The 24,300-nt window shown below is 44.1% G+C and overlaps 1 protein-coding gene across 4 annotated transcripts in view; it reads right to left on the bottom strand.

Annotated features, from left to right (window-relative positions):
- The window catches only part of TIMELESS (timeless circadian regulator), a 164,248-nt gene that overhangs the window by 32,287 nt on the left and 107,661 nt on the right, over window positions 1–24,300 (bottom strand). For all 4 annotated transcript variants that reach the window (XM_073613929.1, XM_073613928.1, XM_073613930.1 and 1 more), the window contains exons 19-24: window positions 21,021–21,222; window positions 18,899–19,050; window positions 18,722–18,807; window positions 17,108–17,231; window positions 16,728–16,810; window positions 2,968–3,107 (exon numbers count right to left, since the gene is read on the bottom strand). In XM_073613929.1, the coding sequence (XP_073470030.1) occupies window positions 2,968–3,107; window positions 16,728–16,810; window positions 17,108–17,231; window positions 18,722–18,807; window positions 18,899–19,050; window positions 21,021–21,222 (787 nt within the window). The remainder of the gene's footprint in view (window positions 1–2,967; window positions 3,108–16,727; window positions 16,811–17,107; window positions 17,232–18,721; window positions 18,808–18,898; window positions 19,051–21,020; window positions 21,223–24,300) is intronic.

The following is a 24,300-nucleotide window of genomic DNA, read 5'->3' as shown; positions in this document are numbered from 1 at the left end:
TAAAAGCCTGGGCATGAGTCGGCTGAATACAAGACTGCTGCTGCCGAGGAGAAGGGAAAAAAAATGCATGATTACCAAAGGTGCACTGTCTAACTTGAGGCGTCCTGCCCTCCGACTCACTTACTGCACAGATAGTAAAGCCAATGCCAGCGGGAAGAGAGGTGGGCAGGAAGATAAGTGGGTGGGAACCTGCCTGCACAGATAGTGAGCTGATGCCAGCGGGAAGAGAGGTAGGTGGTAAGATAAGTGGGTGGGAACCAGCCTGCACAGATAGTGAAGCGCTCAGCCAATGCCAGCAGGAAGAGGGGTGGGCGGGAACCAGGGGCACGGCTTCACCTTCATGCAGCGGCAGCACTTGGCCGGCATTCATGTTTGGGAGGTGGGTTCCAGGATTGGCCTCGCATGCCACCTGAAGTGCAGCCACGTCTTTCAGCACAAAGGTAATGCTGAAGCCCAAGTTAAATAAACAATTAAAAGGTCCATATAGTGAACAGCAGCATATAGTGAACACTTTATCTCCAAAAATACCTGTAACTCTGTTCACCCTGCCAGCCTGAGACGGTGACCTTACATTTCTATACCGCAGTTAAGCAACTGCAGACAGTCAGTGCTATGTGCTGCCAAAAAAGCCCAAGTGCTGACACAGGGGAACGGATGTGTCTAGGCCTGATTGGCCTAAACAGACAGGGCAACAAAGCCTAGATAACGTCTGAGCATAAGTTGAAAATTGTGGCAGGACAGGAGTAGTCTGAGCTAAGCAAGCTACAGTCTGTGAGCCGACTAGAGGTCTAGTTGGGTGACTGATGGAACCAGTTCAGCTAAGAGGCTCTCTCTTAGGACCTATTCACATTAGTTGCATGCTTAAATGTTTTGTTGTGTGCAGGCTAGTGTCCATTGTAACAAGCAGTGAGGGGTGGTATGAAGTGCTGTTTCAATGCATCACAGTGTTTAATGTATTTTTTTTTTAAACATTATTAAGTGTGACAAATTCACCCTTAATGGTCTCTACACAAGATCACACTGTAAAGCGATGAGGTAACCTGCAGTGTAATCTCATGTCTGCAGTTTTCACACCTAACATTACATCAGTGTTGTGATGTGAATGGGGCACATAAAAGAGAATTGCTTTCTTTGTGACACTGCAATGGCTGGCGTTAATCAGATGTAAAAAATTGCCAGTCACCGCACATGGGGGAGATTTACTAAAACGGGTATGCACAGAATCTGGTGCAGCTGTGCATAGTAACCAATCCGCATCTAATTTCAGCTTGTTTAATTGACAATAAGCATTGACAATAAAACCACTTTCACATGAACGTTCCGATTAAGTCCGTCTGTCCGTTTTTCAGGCGGATTCGTTCGGACCATCCATTGCTCTCAATGGAACGTCAGGGGACATATGTGTCTGCTGGCATCCGATCCAGGTTGCCAAAAACAGATAGATGGGGAGACGTTCGCCATCTGTCTTGTGTACCGAATCGAGAGGACAGTCACATAGAAACGGACAGGTGGTCAGTTTCCATCTGTTGCCCCATAGAGGAGAGCAGGCAGTGTCTGTGTCCACTTTGCATAGCGGTGTGGACACGGACCAGTCATCTGCCTGTTTGGGGGGTTCAGCAGAGAGATCCCCCGCTGAGCGGGTGGATCTGCTGGATGAAGTCCGCCCCATGTGATAGGTGCCTAAAACCTAGAAATTAATTGGTTACTATGCACAGGTGCAGCAAATTTTGTAAATCTCCCCCATAGTGTGAATGGGCCCTGAAGGTAGAAATAAATAGAACTGTGCAACAAAAAAACAAAAAAAGGCAGAGAGACATTTATGCTCACTGTTACGTTAAATAAACCCTAATAGGGCAAAACACTGTTACTTTGATGATTCGAATAAATAAAAATGATCAGAAAACCCCAAAACATACTTTCCTGGGTGGTCCTTGGAAAGTCCAAGTCCTTGGAAAAACACTATGGGGGCGAAAAAACTGAAGAGTGCAAAATCTGGTGACATTTTGCATGGTAGCCAATCAGCTTCTAACTTAAGCTTGTTCAATTAAACTGCTTGTACTGGCCCCTCCCCCCTGCTGAGTGCCCCCAAAGCAAGACGCTTTGCTCTGGGAGCACTTGTGCGTGTTCACTCTCGAGCCACGTCTGAGATACGGAGTATGGCTCAGTCCCACCCCCTGCTCCCTCCTCACTGGCTGTAATTGACAGCAGCGGAAGCCGTGTCTCAGCCAATGAGCAGGCAGCGACCCAGAAGAGCTTCTGCTCTCGTGCTCATCGATAGATTGAGATCAGGCTCAGTTGAGTATAAGGGCGGCCTGCAGGGGGAGCTGCACACTGAAGGTTTTTTACCTTCATGAATAGAATTCATGAAGGTAAAAACCTTCAGCCTTTAGAACCACTTTAAAGTATTAGGCAGAATTTTTTTTTATTAGAAATAACAAATATGTCATACTTACCTGGCCCCGATTCTCCTCTTCTCAGGTTCCCCATTGGTGCTCCTGGCCCCTCCCTACTGCCAAGTGCACCCACAGCTTGCTAAGTGAGCATGAGAGCAGGCTAGTTCCAGAGTTGCTGCTCTGTGTGTCCATTCACACACAGTGCAGCTCAGTCCACCCCCCCCCCCACCCCCCCGCGCTCTTCTCATTGGCTCACTGACTGTAGATTTGCTCCTGCTGCTGTCTCAGTCAATGAGGAGGGGGAGACCCGGGACAGTCGAGGCTCTGGTGCACATCGCTGGATGGAGATGGGGCTTGGGAAGGTATTTTGGGGGGGGGGGGGGGGGGTGTTGGCAAATGTCACATGGTCTACCCAAATAACACAACTTCCGTTTTTAAAATCTCTACTTGCAGAGAAAAACATGTTTGTAATTAATGTTTTATAAATATAGATATATTTCAGAGTTCTCATAATTGTGTGCAGACACGTATGTATAGACAGGTAAGAAACATAGATCCGGCTGGATCCACATACTATGCCAGATTTTCCTTTTCTCTTCCTCTTCTTATAAAGTTCTTTCCGGTCAGACACGAGGCCCATGCTTATTAGTTTTTCTATAATTCTGGCTTTGGAACGTTTTGCTGTAATATGCTTCATGATATTCCCCAGAGTATCTGCAATAAAACAATAACGTTACGTGTGACAAGGCCACGATGTGGTAGATGAGGTTTAATGTTGATAAATGTAATCATGCACTTGGGGGCTAAGAATATGCATGCATCATACATAATGGGGGGGGGGAACCTATGGTGGAAAAGGATCTGGGTGTTCTGGTACATCATAAGCTTAATAATATCATGCAATGCCAAGCTGCGGTTTCTAAAGCGAGCAAAATTCTTGTATTAAGAGAGGTATGGACTCCAGAGAGAGAGATATAATTTTGCCCTATACAAATCATTAGCAAGACCTCATCTGGAATATGCAGTTCAGTTTTGGACACCGGTTCATAAAAAGGATACCTGAGAACTGGAGAAAATGCAGAGAAGGGCAACCAAACTGATAAGAGGCACGGAGGAGCTCAGCTATGAGGAAAAATTAGAGGAACTGAATGTATTCTTTCTTGAGAAGTGGAGATTAAAGGGGGATATGATCACCATGTATAAATACAGAAGTGATCCATATAGTCAACTTGATGTACAGTCATTTACTTTCAGGTCATCACAGAGGACAAAGGGGCACTCTTTACCGCTGGGAAAAAAAAAAAAAAAAAAAAAGATTTAACCTCCACATATGGAAACTTTCCTCACGGTAATAGTGAAAATGTAGAACTGACTGCCTCAAGAACTAGTTCAGGCCAGGTCAGCAGATTGTTTTAAAAAAAGAACTGGATGCATTTCCAAATGCACAAATTCTAACTGGATATTAACATTCATAGGTAACAATAGAGTGTTGATCCAGGGAATATCCAATTGCCTCCTGGGGGATCACAAAGTATTTTTATTTCTTCTGCTGAGGCAAACTGGACCATGTTTCATAGGTATAAAGAACTGTGGGCATAGAGTTGTGTATTATTATAATAATAATACAGGATTTATATAGCGCTAACAGTTTATGCAGCACTTTACAACATTAGGGCAGACAGTACTATTACAATACGGTTTAATACAACAGGAATCAGAGGGCCCTGTATATAGAGTTTTTTTTTTTTTTTACTGGTTAAACATGTACTTTTTTCAACCTAACTATGGTTTACAAAAATAGGATTTTTATAACAGCTTACCTGTAAAATCCTTTTCTTGGAGTACATCATGGGACACAGTGCCTTAAGTAATTACTTAATGGGTTATAGGCCACCTTCAGGTGATGGACACTGGTATACCCAATCCAGGAAGTTCACTCCCTATATAACCCCTCCTCCTTCCAGGAGCACATCAGTTTTTGTAGCAAAGCAATATACTTAAATCCCAAAAAGAGGGGAGGGACCTCTGTGTCCCATGATGTACTCCAAGAAAAGTATTTTTACGTCCCATAGCAATGATACTTGAGGGGAGGGTGACACAACCCACAGGGTACCCCCAGACTTGAGGACCTATACTGCCTGCAGCACACTGCGCCCGAAGGCGATATCCTCATACCTCCTTACATCCACTTGATAAAATTTTGTGAATGTATGCACTGAAGACCAAGTTGCGGCCTTACAGATCTGAGCCATGGAGGCTCGGTGACGCACTGCCCAAGAAGCACTAACTGCCCTGGTAGAGTGCGCCTTAACTTGAAAAGGGGGAATCTTACACCTTAAATTGTAAGTTTGAATTTTAACTTGCCGAATCCACTTAGCAACAGTGGATTTTGACGCTGCTTGTCCTTCTTAGAACCCTCTGGCAGAATAAATAAGAATCTGAGCCGTTGCCTTTAAATAGATTTTCACTGCTCTCACCACATCAAGACAATGTAGTGACTTTTCTTCCCTGGAACATGGTTTTGGAAAAAACGATGGCAGGACAATATCTTGGTTCAGGTGAAAACCTGAAACCACTTTTGGCAAAAAGTCTGGACGAGGGCGTAACACCACTCTCTCCTCATGAAAAATCAAATATGGCTCTTTACAAGAAAGAGAAGCCAATTCTGAAACCCTCCTGGCTGAAGATAAAGCAACCAAAAATACCAACTTCCTTGTCAGAAGGACTAAGGGAATATGTTGTGTCGGTTCAAATGGCTGTTTTTGTAACACAGACACAACTAAGTTCAAGTCCCAAGGGTTCAAGGGAGGTTTGACTGGCGGATTAAGCCACATCACCCCTTGCATAAAACCCCAGACTAAAGAATGTTTAGCAAGTGGTCTTTGAAATAAGACCGATAAAGCTGAGACCTGGCCTTTAATAGTACTCAAGGCCAATTTCATTTTTACCCCTAATTGTAGAAAGGAAAGAATTCTGCCTATGATATATCTCCGAGGGTGCCAACCCTTGGATTCACACCAGGAAACTTGAGCACTCCAGACCCTATAATATATAGTTCTGGAAGCTGGCTTTCTTGCATTAATCAGGGTAGAGATAACTGACCCGGAAAGCCCACATTTCTTTAGAATGTGGGTTTCAATAGCCAAGCCGTTAAATTTAGAGACCGTAAGGTAGGATGGAATATCGGTCCCTGTGAGAGCAGATCTGGCCGCAGTGGGAGGGTCCATGGGCCCTCCACTGCCATCTTTACGATTTCTGCATACCATGACCTTCTGGACCATGCTGGTGCCACCAGAATTACCGGCTTTCTTTCCAGCTTGATCCTGCAAAGAAGTCGAGGCAGCAACTGAATAGGGGGGGAATGCATAGATCAGCGAGAACTGATCCCACGGGGTCACCAACGCATCTGCTCCGCATGCGAGTGGATCCCTTGTTTTGGCTACAAAGTTGACTAACTTCATGTTGAATCTGGACGCTAGAAGATCTACGCCCGGAGTCCCCATCTTTGGCAAACAGCCCTAAAAATGTTGAGGTGAAGAGACCATTACCCTGGGAATAACTGCTGGCGACTCAAGTAGTCCGCCTGCCAATTCTCTACTCCTGGAATGAAGACTGGCGATAGACACGGAACATTCCTTTCTGCCCAAGTTAGAATATGGTTCACCTCTCTCTGCGCTGAGAGACTCTTGGTGTCCCCTTGGTGATTGATATAGGCCACCGCTGTAGCATTGTCGGATTGGATCCTGACAGGACAATCCTGTAACCTGAAAGTCCAGGCCTTTAGAGCCAGACGCACTGCTCGAATCTCTAGGATATTGATGGGCAAGGTTCTTTCGGCTCTTGACCACTGTCCCTGGACAGTTGTCTCTTCTAGTACTGCTCTCCATCCTGAAAGGCTGGCATCTGTTGTTTCACTTTCCAGATAACTGGTCTGAAGGATTTTCCTTTCAGCAGACTGAGTTAGTAACCACCAACTGAGGCTTTGGGACACCCTTGGGGACAGCCGCATTGGCAAGTCTAAAGCTTGAATCGTTTTGTTCCAAGCAGAGAGGATACTGTTTTGCAACAGTCTTGAATGGAACTGGGCATAGGGAACCGCTTTGAATGAAGCCACCATGGTTCCTAGCAACCTCATGCAAAGGCGAATGGAGGGATCACCTTTTGACCCGACCATCCGCACTAGCTCTCTTATGGAGTTGATCTTTGCCTGAGGCAAGAACACCTTTTCCTGGACTATGTGTCTATGATCAGACCAAAGTACTCCAGCCTTTTTAGCGGTATTAAGGAAGATTCCTCTAGGTTGAGAATCCAACCCAAATTTTCCAGGTAACTGGTTGTAATGCGTACGCTTTGCTTCAAACGAGCCACCGACTAGTCTATTAGCAATAGATCGTCTAGGTACGCCACGACTGTTATGCCCTGTGCCCTTAACCTGGCTAGAGGTGGGGCCAGCACGTTTATGAACACCCGGGCTGCTGTAGCTAGCCCGAAGGGCAGGGCTACAAATTTGAACCGCAGAAACTTTTGGTGAGCGGGAAATACAGGAACATGCAGATATGCATCCCTGATATTGATAGATGCCAGAAGTTCGCTTCCTAGAAGGATAGAAACTACTGACCTGATCGTTTCTATGCGAAAGGAGCCGATCTTCAGGAATTGATCTCGATTTTTTTTAGATCTAGAATGGGTCTGACATCTCCATATGGTTTTGGTACCATAAAAAGATTTGTATAAAACCCCAAACCTTGCTCTTTTGTGGGGAACTGTATAATCACCCCTTGAGATATTAATCGGTCCAGTGCCTGAAACAAAGATTGTCTTTTCTCTGGATCTTTGGGAATGCTTGACCTCAGGAAACGAGACGGTGGAAAGTCCCGAAATTCCAGCTTGTACCCCAACGTTACCATGGAGATGACCCATCTGTCCTGAATTTCCTCTTGCCAGACTTCTGATAACTGCAGAAGTCTTCCCCCCACCTTGGTGAGGGGGGTTGCCTCATCACGATGAGGCTTTAGGATTCTGCTTTGCAGGTTTCCGACCCCAGGACTTCTTTTGAGCCTGGGTCTGACCCTGAGGTTTTCCTCTAGAGTCTGACGGCAGAGGCCGTCGCCACTGCCTAGAGGCGGAAGCCCCTGGCGCAGGGGAAAGAGCCCGTTTGAATGAAGAACGGTTATACTTTCTTTTGACTGGCAAAAGAGTACTTTTCCTACTAGAAATTGTTTGGATATATTTGTCCAAATCTTCCCCAAATAGCCGCTCCCCATGAAAAGGGAACCCAGTTAGGAGGTTTTTACATGGTGCTTCGACTGAGCAATTTTTTTAACCACAGGATTCTACACAAGGGTAAGGCAGGACGCCTGGTGAACAGAATCTTTAATGGCATCTATAGCAAAGCATAATGCTTTTGGTAGTTCAGCCAATTCCCGGGCTTGTTGCGCAGGAACCTCTTTAAGAGCCTGTCTAAATTGGTCCTTTAGGGATTGACTGATGCCTATTGCAGCGACTGCAGGCTAAATAACGGCACTAGCGAAGGAAAAAGTAGATTTTAACAGGGATTCCAACTGTTTATCTGTTGGATCCTTAAGCATTTGTGCATTGTATACTGGACAAGTTAGGCTTTTATTCACACTGGAAATCACAGCGTCAACTGCTGGTACTTTACATTTTTTGGTGAATTTCTCCTCCAGGGGATAGAGAACTGAAAATCTCTTTGGAGGGAGAAAATGCTTATCCGGGTGATCCCATTAAGCAAAAATAAGCTGTTCTAGTAATGCATGGACAGGAAACGCATGCAAAAGCTGAGAAGGTTTTAAGGAACCCAAGGAAGAAACCGAGCTTTCAGGAGACTCCGTTAGGGGTAGCATGAAAGTAGAACGAACCATCTCCGTAAGATTGTATCAGCAATTTCTCAGATTGTGAGGCTGAAAAAGGTTCATCTACCGTTGTTTCCTCTGCAGAGGAATCATCGGTTTGTTTTTCTACCTGATTGCCTGAGGGTAACACCTCATTCTGTGCCCACTGTTCCCCCTGCAAAGGGTCTGAAGTGGGGGAGGGGGATCTAGCACGCTTCCTAACCATTTGAATGGAGGATGGGATTAAAGCCGCTAATCTTCCTTCCAGACCCTGCAGGGTGGAGGAAAGAATATCTTCAGTCACGTATACAGGGGCTGAGATGTGAGAAGCAGTTGCACCATCAATTTGTTTCAATGGCTCACCCTGGCTTGCTATAATTGGTAATTCAGGCGAAGATGACAGCGTGGAAATGCGACTCGAGATCCTAGCGCATGGGGGTGAAACCTTTGGTACCTTTTTGGTCTTTGTGGTGTCTTTTCTGGCAGGCATAGTCCTAAGCACAAAAACAGAGGTACTATACAACTGCACTTAATCGCTGAACATAGTCATGACAGTAAAGCCGCTATTAAGTTCAGCCTAGTGCTGGGAAAAAAGTGTCCTTCCTGTATTAGAAATGCCAGTTTGCCACCCTCACATGCCCCACAGCTCCTGTGTCCCTGTGTGCAGGCTGCTTGTTTCCTCCTCATCAGCCGAGGAGAGACTGTCCCAGCTGTGTTTTTTATCTTTGCCTGCCGTGCATCCTCGTGGATGTTGCACGGCGCTGCGCTTAGGCCCGCCCTCTCAATAAACCCGACCCGTTTCATTTTAACAAATGCGTGGCGGCTTTCGGGTCAACACGAGGGGGAGGGGGTGGAAGAGGCAGAGCCCTGTCACCAGCATGCAAGGAAAAAAACAACAGTAATAGGGCGTACACACGGTCGGACTTTGTTCGGACATTCCGACAACAAAATCCTAGGATTTTTTCCGACGGATGTTGGCCCAAACTTGTCTTGCATACACACGGTCACACAAAGTTGTCGGAAAATCCGATCGTTCTGAACGCGGTGACGTAAAACACGTACGTCGGGACTATAAACGGGGCAGTGGCCAATAGCTTTCATCCCTTTATTTATTCTGAGCATGCGTGGCACTTTGTCCGTCGGATTTGTGTACACACGATCGGAATTTCCGACAACGGATTTTGTTGTCGGAAAATTTTATCTCCTGCTCTCCAACTTTGTGTGTCGGAAAATCCGATGGAAAATGTCCGATGGAGCCCACACACGGTCGGAATTTCTGACAACACGCTCCGATCGGACATTTTCCATCGGAAAATCCGACCGTGTGTACGGGGCATAACAGCAATAGTAACATTGGGACCTCTGCAACCCCCGTGGTGGCGGGGGGGGGGGGGGGGGGGTAGGGGGGTGGTTTAATGCAAGGGTGTACACCGCTGATGTTCCCCCTAGCCCTCCGGTCCCTTCGGGGGGGGGGGGGGGGGGGGGAAAGAAAGCATTTTTGCAGATTTCTTTACCTGAGAAAAAAAAATCCCCCTGCACACGCTGCTGCGGCCACGCAGAGACTGAGCTTTACAGTGAGATTAAGGTATGTGCATAGACTCCCTCTAGTGGAGAATTAAGGCATGACAACATTTTTTCCCTAATAGAAGAAAGCATAGGTGGACTTTTAGTTCCTAAGTTTCTTCCCTTACCCTATCCCCGCTGCAAAATTTTGCTGAATTAACAGACAATCCAACCTTCACCCATAACAGTGGGCTGCGTTTAGCAAACCTTCAAGGACCGGGTCCCTTAATAACAGGGTTCCACTCCCTTGGACCCGTAAAAGCACCCCCACCAGGAAAGCTTTAGGTAATGAAGCATGACCTAAGCCCTGGGTCCAGCCTCTACAAAGAGGCGTTACAGGCAAAACCTCGTGCTTCTGATACGAGGCCCAGGTACTATCCACTTTGGCCTCAGTGGCACTTTGGATGGATCTGGTCTATGGAGGCTATTTAAATCCAGCATGGATCCCCCTGGAGCTCCTCAGAGCACATGTTCACTTGTGACTAACACCTTAGACATTGTCGAAAAAACTGATGTGCTCCTGGAAGGAGGAGGGGTTATATAGGGAGTGAACTTCCTGGATTGGGTATACCAGTGTCCATCACCTGAAGGTGGCCTATAACCCATTAAGTAATTCCTTAAAGTGGATGTAAACCCAATGTCATCCTTTCTAAACTACTGCCATAGGGGTTATCTATAAGGATATACATACCTCCTGCATGTATCCTTACCTATCAAATGTCTCCCCTTTGTCTGTTATTAGACCCGAAAAAATGCATATTCTGTGGGTGGGTCTGTTGTCTGGAGCTCGGGGGGGTGGAGTCGTGATGTCAGTAGATTCCCCGTCCACCTCTACACTCCCCTTGTCAACATGCATTTCTCCTGTGTATTTGTAACACTGAACTTCTGCTGAACTTCTGCTATGATCTCTAACATCCAGTGAAAAGACAGGAAAGTAACCACATGACTTCAGCATGCCAAATCATGCTGAGGTGTGGAACAGCCAATCCTTGCAGAGCAGCTGAAGAAAGGAGTGGGGGAGGGAATTAAAAAATACTGCAGGTCTCTTAGGCTAATGCACCAGATGTAAATCACCTGTCACTCACAGCAAAGGGGAGTAATTGACAAAGTTTTTCTCAGTCAAGATTTGTGTCACTGAACAATAAAAGAGAATTGCTCAGAGATGGATTAACTCTGTGTGGCAAGACTGGGCTCAAATGATAGGAAATCTTATACTCTACAGTATGATATCAAAAAGAAAAATTGTTTTTTTTCGGGTTTACATCCACTTTAAGGCTCTGTGTCCCATGATGTATGATAAAGAAAAAGACCTCTTGCATATAAAAAAGGTAAACACTACAACTTTTGCTTATTCAGAATGAAAATACACATTTCTCTGTGGATTAAAAAATGTAAAAGTCTACCTGTACTAAAATCTAATCATTGTAACTAACCATTTATCCTATTAGAGCATAACTGGGGGGGTATGGTAACACGGAGCAGCCAGAATCCAGAGCAGCTGTGCATGGCAACCAATTAGCTTTTAGTTTTCATTTTCAAAGCTTATAGGATAAGTTCACCTTTTGTAACATGTTACACCCATATTCTGGGTTTAATATATAATAATATATAACAAATATATCGACCCCTGCAACCCCCTAATCCCCCGTTTTGGCAGCAAGCAGGGGATCCTCTCCCCCCGCAAAAAAAAAAAAAAAAAAAAATGCTCCGCTCAGCCGCATCATCTATTCACAGTGTTCTGTGAATGGGTAAATGACAAGTCCCGACAGCCTTTGCGAATGTCGGCTTGTAGTTCTCAATGAACTACCAGGGTGCTGTTGAGCACTGGGGTTAGTTCATTGGTTCATCCTGGCAGTGTTAAACTGCCTTATACTGACAGTCTACAGGAAAACTGCACTGCATCGGTGATCTGCTGATCGTGGGTGCAATGCTTTCCAGGCTCCTAAAACAAAAAATAGTAAAAGCACACCTTTTACCTGCAAAAATATGTATTTATTTTTTGTTAAAAGGTGAACTTATCCTTTAACTGAACAATCTAGCAGCTGATCGGTTACTATGCACAGCTGCTCCAGATTCTGTATCTTCTAGTTTTAGTAAATGTCTCCAATGAGAGCTTTCCTTTACACCATCTGATGCCGTTTGTGTTAAAATTTACCCTACAAGTTTAAAGAGGAACTGCAGTCTGCTCACATAATTAGTAATAAAAACACCTTTGTCATACTGAAGCTTCCCTCCAACCACTTGGCATAATATTTTATATATACTGTGATTCTGTACTTCCCAAACATGCTACAGAAATCTCTCTCCATTGAGTCTGGCTGCATCAGTTTTAATTGTGGGCAGCTGAAGCTGCTGCCTGTTCACTTCCTGGATGTACACAGACACACAGAGGCACACCTCCAGCTCTGCAGCTCTCATTGGCCCTCCTAGGACTTATCCCCCCTCCCTTCCTGCAAACTCTCACAAGAGTGAGAGGGAGAGGGCTGTGCATGATGTCAAAAGCCTAGGCTTTTTACCAGACAAGAAACAGGAAGTGGGCAGTATAAAGGCATTTACTGACAGAAAAAAAAATGTTTTACTATACAAAGTTAAAACAACAAGAGCAGAAGATTTAACAGATGAAAAGAGGAAAAAATGACTGAAGGTCCACTTTAACATGTTTTTAACTTTGGGCTAAGTCAGAAGTTACCACAACCCTGTCACCCAACCTTAAAAAAATAAAAAAATGGAAGGATAGTGGTACCTCTGTAACACTAATGTGTCCTGGGATATGACGCTAAAGCTTAGTACACATGGGCAGAATGTCAGAAGACATAGTTCGGTTCAATAAAAAACGTCTGACATTTGGCCCGTGTGTACATCAGCCAGTCAGGCTTCTGTCGGACAAGCATGCTGGAAAACCAGTAGCCGACAGGGTCCCGATCAGCGCTCTCAGCCAGTGGCTGACCAGAGAGTGTTCTGGTGGGGGGCTGTCTTCCAGTCAGAACACAACAGCTCAGTGGGTGAGATCGCTGCACTAACAACAAACCGTTCGTACAGCAGCTCCGACCAGAGCTATAAGGGCCCCTTTCACACGTACGGACAGAAATGTGCTTTTAGCTGCATTTTCTACCGCAGATAAAACGCACACAATGCTTTCCTGTGGCCCCGTTCACACACTGCGTTTAGCTACGTTTTGATTACATGCGGTTTTGTGCGGATAGAAAAAACAGAATTGACTGCATCCAGGAGCGATTTAGCGCAGCTATCCGCACATAACCGCAGTGCACTGTGTCAGCTGCGGATAACGGTGCCGAGCTGGCTCGCTCATCGGGAAAGGAAAAATGTTCTTTCCTTTCCCAATGAGCGACAAGCACGGGGATCCGGGGACGAGGTACTTTGGGGTTGGGGTTGTCGGGAAGAGGCCCTTGTCCTCATCAACATGGGGACGAGGTGCTTTGGGGTGGGGGGGCCCGCAGGGCTCCCCCCTTGCCCCAAAGCACCAACCCCCCATGTTGAGGGCATGCGGCCTGGTACGGTTAAGGAGAGGGGGGCGCTCACTTGTCCCCATCCCCTTTCCTGACCGACCGGGCTGCGTGCTCGGACAAGGGTGTGGTATGGATTTTTGGGGGAACCCCGTGCCGTTTTTTCGGCGTAGGGGGTGCCCCTTGGAATCCATACCAGACCAAAGGGCCTGGTATGCTCTTGGAGGGGAACCCATGCCGGTTTTTTATTTAAAATTTGGCATGGAGTTCCCCCTCAAGATTCATAACAAACACAGTGCCTGGTATTGGCGGGGATCCAAGTCGGATCCCCATTTAATATGAGTTGGTACCCTGTCGGGTTGCTATGGAAATGGCAAACCGCAGCTAAAACGCAACCGCAGCTAATCGCACTGTACAAATGCAGCTGATCGCAGTGCCTGGTGTCTTGAATTTCACAGAAAAAAAAAAACATGCTTTTAACTGCGGCAGAATAGCCGTCCGTGTGAAAGGCTCCTTAGTGTGTATCGGGCTTTACACTGAACTCCTTGCAACCAAACAGGGCAACAGTGGAACAAAGGGAAGATAAATATGTGCAGACTTGCCTGCATGAACAAGCCACAGGTTCAGTTTGAGTTGACAAGGAGGATAATCTTTATGGACATAGTAATTTAGTAGATGTAAAATGCTGATTGCTAGGCTCTTATCCTGACATCCTCTTGTTTCATTATTTTAAGTCACTGATCCAAAACAATTATACATATAAGTAGTTGTGACTTAATGCTTTTCATGCTCAATCTCCATATTTGTACTTGCTCAGCCATTTTGAAAGTACCACAGAGGGTCAGCATAACAGCGAGGCCGCTATTTTTTTCAGAAGGTTAGCAATAGGAGCCCTCATATTCCTCTCACGACAGGTTTAGCTTGAGTGCTGTTGAAGTGCAGCTCTATCCTGTTTACAGTACATATTACCGTGGCAGTGTTAGGAACTAGCCTAGGTGAAAGTCAGGTATGATTTGCACAGGGAATTATTTTTTGCTAGCTTTTGGTACCTTTTTTCCCCTTTTTTTCTGTAGCTCACCCTCTTTTCTTTCCCTGCAGCATGTCAAAATATCACTTCGTGTGAATTCAGTCTCAAAAAAATGACCCCGATAACAAGGAGATTATAAAACCAACCACCACAGCGCACAGTTCACTTCAGCTTCCAGTCTTTAGTGAAGATGGGCAATCAGTATGCACAGTTTCAAAGGGCAAAGGAAAGAACAGGGACCCTGCAGCTTGGTTTGAAAAGAAGAAACTTCTTTGAAATGCGTTACCACACACCACCCGTCACCATCAGATGTGGAGTGCACCACAAGGCAGAACGGTGATGGCAGACTCTATACAGGGTGAATACCAGCTGGCGGGTCTCTCTTGAGCTGTCTCTGGGATCACTTTCCACTGCTGCAACATACAGCCCTTGCCTTGGAATATATTCTGCTCTCTATTAGCCTACACTGACACAGTGTAGGCTAATCGCCTAGTCTGTGATCTGGGAATTGTAGATATATATATTTTTGGTCTCCAACAAAGACTTCAGCTTTTGGACCCTTTTAAATAGAAACTAGGGTCTTGTTTGTTAACTTCAGAGCGGCGTTTTCTTATTATGGCATCATTTATGATGCATTTCACCAATGCTTTAGAAAATGACATTGATCAGAATTTTTTGGTGTTGGTTTTTGGATTTCTAGCAGTGAGGTGTTGCAGCACGTGAAGTGAGACTTCTCACTCCTTTAATGCAGCAACCATATACTATAGTACATAGACTACCACCCTTTACTCCTAGGAGCTGCGTTCCATGTATACAGATACCGGAATCTTGTTTCTTGTTCTTTTGGTTTTGTTTTTGTGTGGTTTTTTTTTTTGCTTTTTTGTTTTTGGCTTGTTATCTTCCAGTTTTTTGTATCTCGGTTTCCTATGTTCTGAGTTGAAACACTACAATATTAATATGTCTTAATCCTCTATACCGCATTTTGTTGTTTTATGAATTTCTAATATCGATAAGATTGCGGCCAATTTGACTTTGTTAAATATTCCTTTTTGGCATGTGGTATCACTCCGGGGTTAATATACACATGTTTTTGCCTTATAATTTTGACAGATTTCAGTCAATTGTTCGAGTTTGTTGTCTACATTCACATTCCAGTATACCCCTGAGTTTAAATACTTTGTGATAGAACATTAATAGGAAAATCCTGTCATCACAGTTTATTTTTGGCTAGTTCCATTGTAAAACTTAATACGGGGCATTTAGTATACTCATAGGGGGTTTTCCTGGAGTGTCAATGTGACTCGCAAAGAATTTTTACTCAGCGCATGTGATACTAAATGTTGTTCTGCATAATGGATACATTTATAATGGGTCTTATATATTTAGGTGTATCTAGTTCACAAATGTTACAATAATATTTTAAACCATATGTATTGTCGATTGAACACTCATTCTAAGTAATGTGCTGCTCTTTTGCATTTGTCCAGACTCATTTTATACATCGGTACAATGGGTTTTTTAATTCAGCTTTTCTAATTTCTATTTTCTATATAGACAAGATTTTCTGACTTTTTGATGCTTTTTAATTGTTGTGTCTGGACACTATTTGGTTAATTCAACTTATGAGCATTTGGAGGTGTGGTTTTTCATTGCTCGGTTCAGAGTTTAATCACCAGGTGCTACATGTGCACTTTCATTACCTACCCTTCGATATATGCTTTAGTTGCAATAATCTTTTCCTCAGCTATAAGTAAGCATCTGATGTGAAACGCGTTAGCTTGGAATTGTCCTATGTATCCACCTTGATGTGACCTGTAAACTTTTTTCTACAATAAAGGTGCTTTTTTTCACGGAAGTGCGGCCATCCAGGGTTTCTAATTTGTTTTCTACCCTACACTGACACAGAGCTGCTGTGATGTAAGTGCGTTTTTATTTGTAGTAAGTAAATGTGACTATACTTTTAATTGGATCCAGCTCTCCTGTCTTTTTGCCTTCACAATAACGATATGAAAAAAAGAAGGGTGTGAAACTGAACAATAAATGCAACGTGAAGTATCCTTATCCCACACCAAACCAGACCACACACAGAATTTCATTTTTCAGTTTATGCCCTTCTTCTAGCATATACTAAACAGAAAACAGAATTAGGCCACATGGAGTAACATCAACTCACCAAAGTGAGGACAGGATCATTATTCTCTATAGCCAGACCTATTTTGGCTTGGTACAGGAGTTGGCTCCTGAAGGCTGGAAGGAATTTAGGAACTGATAAACACTCCACTTGATCCAGGCAAAAGGATCATTTACATGTTTTGCATTGTCTTGCAATATATCAAATCTCTTTCATTATGAAATGTGTAAACTTAACTTTAAACAAACAATGGAATAAATGATTACATTATTAATATAACAAAAATATTGGATTTACCATCTGTTCCTTGAAACTCCTCAAAAAGTCTCTGAAGTTCCATCTCCTGATCTTCTGTCCAGAGCACAATTCGAGTTCCCTTACTGCAAAGATGCAAAAACAAAAATCATTTAAGATTTTTTTTTTGTGGTGGCCGCAAATTATTTCCGATATACATTTTTCATACATATAAACTGATGTTATCAAGGCTGTAAAATACACAGAAAGCTCATCAGATGCCTAAAAGTGTATCTACCCAAGCATTAGACGTCATTAGCGTAAAAAACACACCTGCTGGAGCATAAAACTGTCTAGGAATGAGTAAGTGAATGCTTATGGAATATATGAGGAAATCAAAGTATCTTACCATCAGATGCACAGAATAAGAAATTAATACTTACACTTCTTTTTTGAAATCCTTTGCACTGTCAGCAAGTCCCATCTGCACAAGATGGTTAATAATTTGTTTCCTAGTTCGAGATCCAGGCTTCAGGTTTGCCAAGATACTGTCCACAACATCAGCACCTGTAATGTTATATTTTAATTAATCAAAAAGTACCCGAACAAAGTTCCAAACAAATTCCAAGTAAACTTTTTGAGCCCCACACCTCTGAGTTAAACTAGCCAAGCCCCCCCCATATAGTATTCTTACCTTCCAAAGTGTACATATAGGTGGGACCTAAGTTAGGTACCTTGAGTTGAAAGTAACCAGCCACACACTTTATAGAATGCACATTATTTTATATACAAGTCCATGTTATTGTGCAGCAGAAAACAAGCAAACAGTCTTTGGCACAGTTACATACTGTAGATAAATTCAGTATATGCACAGGGGTGCATAAATGTAAACTACTGCATTCAATTCAGCAAATGCGTTACCAGAGGATGGGAGTAGCACTCTTTAAGAAGAGGTTTTTAAAATGACATAGCACCTCCCACTGGCACCACGTCTTCACCCCAAACACTGGAGGCATCAGCAATGACCAAGAAGCCTGCCCTGATTTGTCCTTACTCCATAAGAACCTTTCTCTAAACTTTACACTCTTCCTCACAATTGGGTTTCTGTCCTTGCCACTCGCCAGAAGCATGCTAAAGTGACGTGGGCCCCTTATTTAAAAGTTCCCTCAGCCGAAATGGCCACTGACGTCAGTTCCATTTAGTGTCCAATTAGACCTCTTCTCCTCTCGTGGCACTGTATGGAATCTCTAAGTGTACAATTCCCTTTTGAGACTCCCCTTCCCATGTAATAAAAGCACAGAGCCAGCAGCACTGCGCCTGCATACAAAACATCTGCCAGCACAGTATGTAAACAACTGGCGGCCATGGGCAAGGTAAATATGCTTCTGGGGAGGGTAATAGAAGATATACTCAGTGGTGGCATGGTAGGCAAAAAAGACAAGTGCACTTTGATAGGGCAGAAACACAGCCGGTCATGAGACAGATTCTTTCTATTTTATTCCTTTCTCAAATCAGTAAAAGATGCTCATAATAAATGCAGTATGCAGTTGTGTATTTAAAATATTGCGCAAGGTTTGTATTGAAAAGGTTTTTCATTATCCAAATCACTTATGTGAAAAGTATATAGTAATTAAAGAGGAATTGAGCTCTGAAAACTGTGCCCAAAAGACTGGCAGAGGGCAAAGGATTAAACACAAATATTGCACATGGCCTGCTGCACTGACTGATTTCCTTTATCCACCTACCATTATACTGCAGTTTCTGTATGGAGGGGGAAACCTTGGCAATGGCAGGGCTTTGTCAGAGCCTCCAGCAAGGAAAGCAGTAAACAGCACAGTAGTGAAATCGACAAATCTCACTCTAAATCTCCCAAAAATAGCAGTGCCTTAGATTTACACTGCAAATATACAGCTATAAAGGTCTAGATACCCTCACATACCAGGCGATGCAATGCGATTTTTCATTAGGAATTTAAGATATGATTCATTTTTTAGGGCAGTGCTTAAGCACAATCTATTTGAAAACATGATAAAAACAATAACATGAGGGCCATTTACCTTCAATCTCTTTATACTGAAAGTACAAGGATCGAAGTTCCTCCTCCTCCGCTGGTGTCCATTTTATACGTTTTCGAGTATTATCACTGAATAAGGAAAATGTTGACCATTAGAACATGACTATTGTATAAAATGTGTTGTACTCCTACAGCTCTATTCACCCTGCTATAACCTCACCTTTCTTCCTCACCAGGCTGGCGGTAACCCTCTGTCATCTCTCGAATTACAGTAGTATTTTTCCAAAAAAGGAGCTCTACATAGGCCTTGTTGTTTGTAGCAGAAAGGGCAAAGAACTTATTCAGGATAAATTTAGAAAATGCTACTAGTTCCTGCAAAACAGAAGGGGGAAAACCCCCATCAGTACTATTGTTTTAAATTGTATCTATGGTCAAAATATAAAATCATATATTCATTTCCAGTTTGAAATTCAATTATTTTAAGCCTACTTCCATTAACCTGAATGGTTGTGAGAATCCCACACATTTCCTTGCAGTGGCAGCCCGTCCATTAGGGGCACCCGGATGCCACCCCCTATATGAATGATAGATAGATTCATGCCACCCTCTATTCATGCATCCGGCCCCTTTCAGAACGCTGGGCGCATGAATTACAGAGGTGGGGGTGTTTTTTGAAGCACCCGATTAGAGCCATAGTCTCTAATAGGCTTCAAAATAGAGTGGGCTCGGAGCGCAGAGCATTGTGCCATGAGCCCACTCAGGTGTTACAACAGCGAATTAGTATTCGCTGTTGTAACACGGATCCTCAATCTGGCCAATCAGCAGCAGGTCTGAGACCCGTTTTCCGATTGGCCAAAAAGAGAAGACTCCCGATTGGCTGCTAAGGAGGGGGGAAACGGAAGCTGCCAATGCCCGTGGAGAGCAGAGGAAGGGAAAGCAGTAGCTGCTGCTGAGGAGCAAGGGATGCCGCCGGTGAAGACCTGCATAGATGGTGCAAGTGTACCCGCCCACCGACCAACCAATGGGAGGGGGGGGGGGGGTGTGTGTGCTACTGTTTGCTTGTATTCTTTGATCCAAATCCACTATGCCCTGCAAGTGGGCATTGCTGTGTCACAACCTGCCTTCTGAACCACAGATGTGCAAACAGCAGGAATTGTAGAAGGCAGAGGCAGTAAAGGATTCACAGCTCGGGGGCAGTAAGGTACTATGGGATATATAGTCCTTAGAAATTGAAAGTAAACCGCAGAGGAGAAGCTGCAAAGCAATCAGGGAAAGATGGCTAGTAGAAAGGCAGCACTCACAACATGACAAGAGATTTTTCAAGTAAGCTTATATTGGATTGTCAATAATATAAAGACAAGAGGTTGCGCTTCAAAGTATACCTGGGAACTGTAGATCAAGTGACCCTTGTACCAAAGAAAGTCACCATGTACTGCAAGAAATATAGTTTCAATTTTTAGTAATCACTGGTGCTCAGAGTTCCACTCCACAAACAGAATGACGCTGTTGGTGGAGTGGAACGCTGAGCCCATTTGTTACATTTCACCAGTGATTAATAAACATTGGAACTATATTCCTACAAGTATACGGTGACTTTCTTTGGTACCAGGGTCACTTGATCTACAGTCCCCAGATGTACTCTGAAGCGCTACCTCTTATCTTTATATTTTGTTATCCATTTACAGTGTTTGGTCAGCTGCTCAGGTTTGGGGGACCTTTCAGCCTTTGGGAGATCTCGAAAGAACAGCGCCAGGGCTTAGAACATTTTATTGTCAATAATAGCCATTGCTTCTATTGCTATTACAATGCTGATGTTATAAATGAAAGTATATGCTGTGACCACAAAACTCATTTAACAGCAAATGACAAAGTTCCTGAATAGTATTTGTGAAAGACAATAACTTTATTATGGCATCACATTTACAAAAGGGCCATAAATTTAGAGGCCTCACTGAGTCACATAGGGGTTGATTTGCTAAAACTGGAAAATACAAAATCTGGTGCAGCTGTGCATGGTAGCTTCTAACTTCAGCTTGTTCAATTAAGCTTGGACAAAAAAAACCTGACTGGTTTCTATGCAGAGCAGTGCCAGATTTTGCATTCTCCAGTTTTAGTAAAGCAACACCATATTGTCAGCATAGGCCTCTAGGGTCTACTCCCTGAACATACAGCCAAAGTAAGTCATGAACAATAAAAGCAGAGGCTGGTCATTTAAATGGCTAAAAGCCGTCTAGTTCACCATACTGGAGGTAAAGATCTCAAATGTGATCCTCAAATTGCATTCAGATGTCCCCTGGGTGTTCACTTATGTCTACTGACTAAAAATCTTTCAAATGCCTTACCTTGTAGGCACTAGCTACAGGGTCATTGAGGATACGATTAAAAACACAGAAAACAGAAAGCTGAAAAAGCAGCGCCTCCATTTTCAAGTCATAAGCAATACGGTGCAACATCTTCACCACACAATGGTTGGTATGAGAGCCATTTTGCTGATAGGTCTTCAGCAGCAAAATATAGGTCTTCACCACATTGGAGCTGGCAAATCTACATGGTACAGAAAATAATATTCGTTATTACTAGATTGTAACAAATCCATAACAATTTAAAGACAACACAAAAATTGTAGCTATACAATGGGCAACATTCATGTATAATGGCAAACAGGAAAAAGCCAAGGTAACCAGGCCCTAGATGTAAAACTGAGCACTCTAAATACTGGAAGTAATAGCACGACTTCTCTAAAAGCACCATGTTTCAGTGTGTTCCTGTAAATACTAAGAAAATTAAGCAATTTAAATGAGAAGAAATAACTGCAATATCCTTCCAAACAGACCAGGGTACTCATAAAATAAGGGAGCTGCAAACTATGCCATTACCTGCCTTGCTAGATTATAATTTAACCACTTCAGCCCCGGAATGTTTTACCCTCTTAATGACCAGAGCATTTTTTGCAATACGGCACTGCGTGGCTTTAACTGACAATTGCACGGTCATGCGACGTTGCACCCAAACAAAATTTACATACTTTTTTTCCCCACAAATAGAGCTTCCTTTTGCTGGTATCTGATCACCTCTGCGGTTTTTATTTTTTACGCTATAAACAAAAAAAGACCGACAATTTCGAAAAGAAAAAAAAAAAAAAAAAAGGATTTTTTAAGCCAGCTTACCTGTAAAATCCTTTTCTTTCGATGGACATCACGGGACACAGAGCCACAGTAATTACTGATGTGTTATATAGGGTATCACTGGTGATTGGACACTGGCACACCCTATCAGAAAGTTCAACCCCATATATAATCCCTCTCCTTGCAGGGATACCTCAGTTTTGTAGCCAAGCAATATAGTGTATTAGAAGACCTCTGTGTCCCATGATGTCCATCGAAAGAAAAGGATTTTACAGGTAAGCTGTCTTTAAAAATCCTATTTTCTTTCTCGAACATCACGGAAAACAGAGCCACAGTAATTACTGATGGGATGTCCCAGAGCAATGCTATCTGAGGGGGGGGGGGAACCACGACCAAGTAGGGTGGATCAGACCTGAGGACCCTGTACTGCTGCCTGCAGCACACTACGCCCAAAGGCGATATCCTCATGTCTTCTCACATCCACCTGATAGAATCTGGTGAATGTATGGACTGAAAACCAGGTTGTGGCCTTACAGATTTGAGCCATAGAGGCCTGGTGATGCACTGCCCAAGAAGCACCAATAGCCCTTGTGGAATGTGCCCTGATCTGAAACGGAGGAATCTTGTGTTTCAAACCGTAAGCCTGAATAATCAACTGACGAATCCATTTAGAAATGGTAGCTTTTGACGCTGCCTGTACTCCATTGGGACCCTCTGGCAGCACGAACAAAACATCCGTTTTGCGAATCTGAGCAGTTGCCTCGAGATAGGCCCTGACTGCTCTTACTACATCCAACGAATGTAGTGAGCTCTCTTCCGGAGAACAGATGGAAGGCAGAACAATGTCTTGGTTTAAATGAAAATCAGAAACCACCTTTGGTAAAAAAACTAGAATGAGGGCGCAGTACCACTCTATCCTTGTGAACAATCAAATAAGGCTCCTTACAGGAAAGGGCTGCTAATTCTGAAACTCTTCTAGCAGAAGAGATGGCTACCAGAAAAATTAACTTCCTTGTCAACAAGACCAAAGGAATCTGACTTATTGGTTCAAAAGGCTGTTTCTGTAACACAGCCAGGACCAAGTTCAAGTCCCAGGGGTTTACCGGAGGATTAAGACACGTCACCCCCTGTATAAAGTTTCGGACAAAAGAATGCGAAACAAGTGGCCGTTGAAATAATACTGATAAGGCCGAGACCTGGCCCTTGATGGTACTCAAGGCCAGCTTCATCTCTAAACCCGATTGTAGAAAATCAAGAATTCTACCTATCACATATTTCCTGGGATGCCAACCCCTGGATTCACACCAGGTTACATAAGCTTTCCAGACTCTATGATAAATCATTCTGGAAGCTGGCTTCCTTGCATCGATCAAGGTAGCTATCACAGGACCTGAAATCCCACGACTCTTCAGAATGTGGGTCTCAATAGCCAAACCGTCAAATTTAGCGTTTGTAAGGCAGGATGGAACACTGGACCTTGAGATAACAGGTCTGGGCGTACCGGTAGTGTGCACGGGGAACCCACCGTCATCCTTACTATTTCCGCATACCACGTCCTTCTGGGCCAAGCGGGGGCCACCAGAAGTACTGACTTCCTTTCCTTCCTGATCCTGCGAAGAAGTGGCGGCAGTAGCAGAATAGGAGGGAATGCATAAATCAGTGAGAGCCGATGCCACGGAATCACCAACGCATCCGTCCCGCATGCAAGAGGATCTTTCGTCCTTGCCACAAATCTATCTTTTTGTTGAATCGGGATGCAAAGAGATCTACATCTGGAACTCTCCATCTTTGGCATATGGCCCAAAAGACGTCGGGATGCAGAGACCATTCCCCTGGAAGTAACTGCTGGCGACTTAGATAGTCCGCCTGCCAGTTCTCTATCCCTGGAATGAAAACTGCCGATATGCATGGCACATGCATCTCAGCCCAGACTAAGATCTGGTTCACCTCCTTTTGAGCAGCTCGGCTCCGGGTGCCTCCCTGATGATTGACATAAGCCACTGCTGTGGCATTGTCGGACTGGATCCTGACCGGGCAACCCTGTAGCCTGATAGTCCAGGCTTTTAGGGCTAGGCTGCCCGGATCTCCAGAATGTTGATGGGTAAGGTCCTCTCTGTCTTGGACCATACCCCCTAACCGCAGACTGTTCCAGAACTGCTCCCCAACCTGACAGACTGGCATCTGTTACCACCGTCCAGGTAACCGGTAGAAAGAATTTTCCCTTCTGCAGGTTTTTGGGTATGAGCCACCAATTGAGGCTCTGAAGCACCGCATGCGACAGGTGCATTGGAAAGTCTAACGCCTGAACCTTCTTGTTCCAGGCCGACAGAATACTGTGTTGCAGTAGTCTTGAATGGAATGGAGCATAAGGAACTGCTTCGAATGAAGACACCATCTTCCCTAGCAGCCTCATACAAAGGCAGACAGAAGGACCCTTCTTGGTCCTGACTGCCAGAATCAGCTCCCTTAAAGCAGTGATCTTTGCCTGAGGTAGAAA

The sequence above is a fragment of the Aquarana catesbeiana genome, linkage group LG02 (assembly GCF_042186555.1).
Source record: "Aquarana catesbeiana isolate 2022-GZ linkage group LG02, ASM4218655v1, whole genome shotgun sequence".
Taxonomy (NCBI): Eukaryota; Metazoa; Chordata; class Amphibia; order Anura; family Ranidae; genus Aquarana; species Aquarana catesbeiana.
This window is presented reverse-complemented; position numbering and strand designations above follow the sequence as displayed.